General features: G+C 43.4%; 1 protein-coding gene across 1 annotated transcript in view; it reads right to left on the reverse strand.

Moving 5' to 3' along the window:
* Positions 1-2277: 2277 nt before the first annotated feature.
* The window catches only part of LOC138145741 (uncharacterized protein PF3D7_1120000-like), a 36861-nt gene continuing 34421 nt past the window's right edge, over positions 2278-4717 (reverse strand). The window contains exon 2 of the mRNA XM_069067371.1: positions 2278-3158. Within this exon, the coding sequence (XP_068923472.1) occupies positions 2480-3022 (543 nt within the window). The 5' untranslated portion in view covers positions 3023-3158 and the 3' untranslated portion in view covers positions 2278-2479. The remainder of the gene's footprint in view (positions 3159-4717) is intronic.

Consider the following 4717-nt stretch of genomic DNA (forward strand, 5'->3'; position numbering starts at 1 on the left):
TTTTTGCAGGCAGAGGCAGAGGACCGAGCATAGTGTGGTTTAATGAAAAAAAAATCACTGAATTAGAATTCTGGAGATGCAGGTTCTAGCTGCAAAATGAGGCAAATCACTTCCTTTCATTCAGCCTCACTTTCCTACTTTGTAAAGTGAGGTTAGATTAGATGAAATTGAGAGTCCCTTCCAGTTCTAAAACCTTCTCTGTGGGCTCAAATGGTTCTGGATTCTTGAAGCCTATTCTTAGGGCTTGCCATCCAGCCCATTACTTGGGCCATCTGAGATTCCAAGGACATTGCCACTGGCTAATTTAATTAGCTTTTCCTGGGATGAAGGGAGAGATTATATAAAAAATTAGTGAGTTCTGGGAAATGTCAATGGCAAAGGGGAGGAAGGCAGGGAAGTAGTAATAACTCACATTTCCATAACTCTGTCAGGTTTTTCAAGTGGTCTCTTTACAACATTGTAGTGTTATACATGAACAAAGATTACCATTCCTGTTTTATAAAGAAACACATTCAGAGGGGTTGTGCCATATGGTCACATGACTAGCATCATTCTTAGAACTCTAACCTGGATCTCCCTACTCAAGGTTCACATTCTTTATACCATAGCAAGATATTTCATGGGTGGTACAAATGTGAAGTCTACAGGACAGTCTAATTTTAGTACGATTAGATTTTTACAAGTGATTTTCAAAGTTGACTGAATATAGTTGGGCCTATACCTATAGTGGGAGCTTTTGAGTTGGATGGGTCTCTGGAGAAAATGAGTAGGTTTCTTTCCCAGGTTACCTCTGCTGTCCTTGAATCTCTCACTAGTCTGGGCCCACCACAATGAACTGGCCTCACTGGGAAATGCTTGCAATATGGGGAGCAGGGTGAAGAAAGCTTGGGAGATTTTTCCAGCTCTAATTAAACTAAGGCTAAATAAGCTGTTAGTCCTTCACTTTGTTTAAACGGCTCACTTTTCTATGTAGAATGAGCGTGTGTGCTCATTATAGAACAAGATTTCCATTCATACAGACCTGACACGATGATTTTGGCTAAATGCCTGCAAGATTGTTCAATGTTTGCCTGCCTGCCTATACATTGAGACAGGAACTCTATTCCATACTTAGCAATTTGAATTGAAAGCAAGTATGTGAAGTGAGTGGCCTGTTGTTTGGGTGACAGGAAGAAAATGAAAAGATAAAGAGAGAATGCAGTGCTATGGAATGAATGTACCTTCAGTAGTCGTGGTAATTTCACATTTGAGGCCAAGCGCATTTGAGGGGAAATATATATCTTATCTTGACCTCCTATATCTTGACCTCCCTGCCCCTCAGCCCAGTTCCAGTTCCAGACTGAGCATAGGCATCTGTCAGATGGGATTCACTAGTCTATACTCACATTCGAGGGAGCTCATGCTTCCCCTCATCCTCTGTGGGTTTCTGTGGATGGTAGTACCATTCTGGTAGAGAGCCTGGGGTTTTGACCAAGGCATCAAAATTTAGAGGGCAGCCATTAGAGAGTATAAAATCTGGGCTTAGCATCTAGTTATCAGAAAGTTAGTTACAAGAGGAAAAAAGGAGCTGCCTGGGCCTGTTGTTTTTACCTTTGTATTCTCTTTTACCTGTCCAGGTCTTGTCACCACCCTAGCTCAGGGCCTCGTCTCTTTTCACCTACATAGCTCCCTAACTGATCTTTAGATGCTAGGATTTAGAGCTATTAGTGACTTAAAAGCACCTTCATTTTACAGGATAAGGAACCTGGAGGAGATAAATGATTAGCTCAGGGGTGAACCTGTAGTTAAGTGGCAGAGCTGCTATTAGGAACCAGGTTTTCTGTCTCTACACTCACAGGATTATAAAACTTATACATTTTGTATTTTACAAACTGGAGTGTCCTGTTACATTGTCTCCATCGCCAGTTCTTTGTTCTTCCTATCTCGTGCCAGGAATAGTCCCTCCCCATGCTGAAATACATACTTACTTTCCAGTCCCAGGTCAGGTCCCATGTCCTCCACAAAGCCGTCCTGTCATCTGTCTGATCACCACACCATCAAAGAGACCCTTTTTCCACTCCACCCTCACCAACCTCCCCCTGTGCCAACTGAAATTCCTACCTTCCATTAAGTCCCAATTCAGGTACCACCTGCATGGAACCTTTACTGATGCCTGTATCCCCCAATTGCAATTCCCCTCTCAAGTCCTACCATTCAAACCCACCTCATCCCAACTGCTGTAACTCCTACCACCCCACCCTTCCATCCCCACAGTAGATTAAAGTAAAATCAGTATCATTTTTAACAGCAGTAATTTTTTTATTTTTTCAACACTGCAAGAAAAAAAAAACATGACATCAGTAGTCATTTACTTTCATCAATCAGAAAACTGAATTGACTAGAACATTTACTGTAAGAAAATGAACTGACTGTAAGATAACTAAGTTTGATGCTTGAGAGGTTGTGTCACTGATGGCAATTTACTAATCTAAAGAAAGCATTAGAGGTTTTCCAAGACATCAGTAACACTGCATTTGGATCCAGCTTCTAGGTCTTTGACTTGTTGCTGAATCATCTCCAAGATTTTCAGTAGCTCAGTTGTCTTTTCAGCTTCTTTTTCTATCTCGGATATGTTTTCAGCAATCCTGATTCCTATGATGCTAAGTCTTCTGTTGGCTGCATCAATTAATTCTTGCAGGCTTTCAATTCTGGCGTCTATATTGGTCATCTTTGAAATAAGCTGGCAATGGTCTTTCTGGGCATTTTCAAATTCCAGCACCAGTTCTTCCTGGAACTCTCTCATTTCTGTTAGCTCTTCTTTAATTTGATTGTGGTATCTTCTCTCTAGTTTCAATTCTTGCTCAAATTCCTTCACTGCGTCCTTGATCCAGGTGATGATGTTTCTTGGAATTTCAAGTTTTACTTCTTCTTGCACATGAGCTACTGCTTGCGCATCATCAGATGTTTCAGCTGCTTCAGGGGGATTTGGTGGCTCTTCATTGGTGTTGGCCTCCATGTCTCTTGCCTGGATTGTTTCACTCATTTTCTGTTTCTGTTGTTTTTTATTATTTTGTAGAGTTTCAGGGTTTCTTCTTTTTGGCTCTTCTGCTGCTGCTGCTATTCTTGAATGGCAGGTGAGGCTCTTGGCTCCCTTGGAACTGGTGACTCCTTCACCAGATCTGGAAAACAATGAACACAAAACAAGTAAATATTAGCCTTATATAACCCAAGGAAGACAGAAGGCAAAATAAAAGTTTTCTGACCTACAAAAAAGATTAAAAAGAAATTGATCATCCTGTGTCTGAACAATACTCTTGTATGATAAGTATGAGTCCATGTATGGAACAGAGACATGTTCCTGAAAGATCAGGCACAGAGCACATATGGCTGTCCTCTACCACTTCGGCTTTTCCCTGCCCCACCCCACTCATCCCACCCCGCCCTCCTTCCAGAGTACGATGGGGTTCTGTCCTGATTTTAATATATGAATTTTAATGTACGTGGCTTTGGCCTCTAGGGAAGAACACAGAAAAGGGGAGGGGAATGAAATGGGGGTTCGGGCTGGGAGGAAAAACCTTCCCTTCTTCCTCTTCCCCTCAAAATGGCCACTTAGTCTAAAAATGGCCACTTGGTTCTATCGAGTCCATCAGCCCAAGAACTTTCCGGGACATTCTAAAATCTCCTGGGGTAGAGGAGAGAAGGAAACAAAAGTCAGGAATGGAGACTGAGCCTGGTGTAATAAAAAAAAAGTCACTTACGACCTGCACTGTGAGAACCGTGAGCAAAGTTTGGCCAGAATTATTCCCCTCAGCCCAAGAAGAGAGGGAGCCCAGAGTGGTCCAAGGACCTAAGCCCTGCCGGCCCTGGCTGTGGGAGGCCGACCAAGGTTCTGATTGCCTGAGGACCCAGGGAATTCTCTAAATTATAAAATGACTGCACTGTATCAATAAAGGGAATACCTTACAACCAAGAAATCACAGTCCAGGTCTCAAGAAACAAGCAAAGACAAAAATAAAGAAATGCAGAGATAAATGAACAAATAAGTAAACTTAGGGGACCCTAGGCTAGAAGGAACCTTACAGATTAGTCTAAACCACCCCTTGCCGCCTTCTCTCCCCCTCCCCCCCCATATTCTTCTCCCTCTCCTGATCACACCTTCGGAGCTTCAAAAATCCAGAGCTCCTACCATGGCAGTAACAAGCCTGGTTACCTGGGCATCAGAGCACCAAAAAGCAACCTCCACCACAGCAGGCCAAGCCAGACTCACCAGCAAGCAGCCTGAAGGCAACAGCAGCTTCCCTCAGAAAGACCCTCCGGCCAGTCTCGCACCTTCAAGTGAGGCTTGCACTCCTCCCTTTCTTCTTTGAACTCCGCCCCTTCTTGCTCCTCCCCTCCCTTCTGCCTTACTCTTTTGGGCCTTAGCTGAAACCGAGGCTCAGTCCTGACCCTACTGAGGGCTGCACCCTACCTCACTTGAACAAGATTCTTTCATTTCCTACCCCTCCCACCCAATCTCCTGACTTTTCCCTTCAAAGTAGAAGGGAGGCTCTTTTCCTTCCCCCACTGCACCCCAACAACCTCGAGCTGAAAGTGAGGTCCACCCCCTCCAAGAATTCTAGGACTACCGTGTTTCCCCGATAATAAGACACTGTCTTATTATTTTTTCTTTTTGGACAGAAAAACACCAGAGAGCTTATTTTCAGGGGAGGGCTTATTTTAATGAACATTGACAGCAATT

The sequence above is a fragment of the Petaurus breviceps genome, unplaced genomic scaffold (genome assembly GCF_028583685.1).
Source record: "Petaurus breviceps papuanus isolate PSGF00001 unplaced genomic scaffold, PetGlider_PUasm1.0 90747, whole genome shotgun sequence".
Classification (NCBI taxonomy): Eukaryota; Metazoa; Chordata; class Mammalia; order Diprotodontia; family Petauridae; genus Petaurus; species Petaurus breviceps.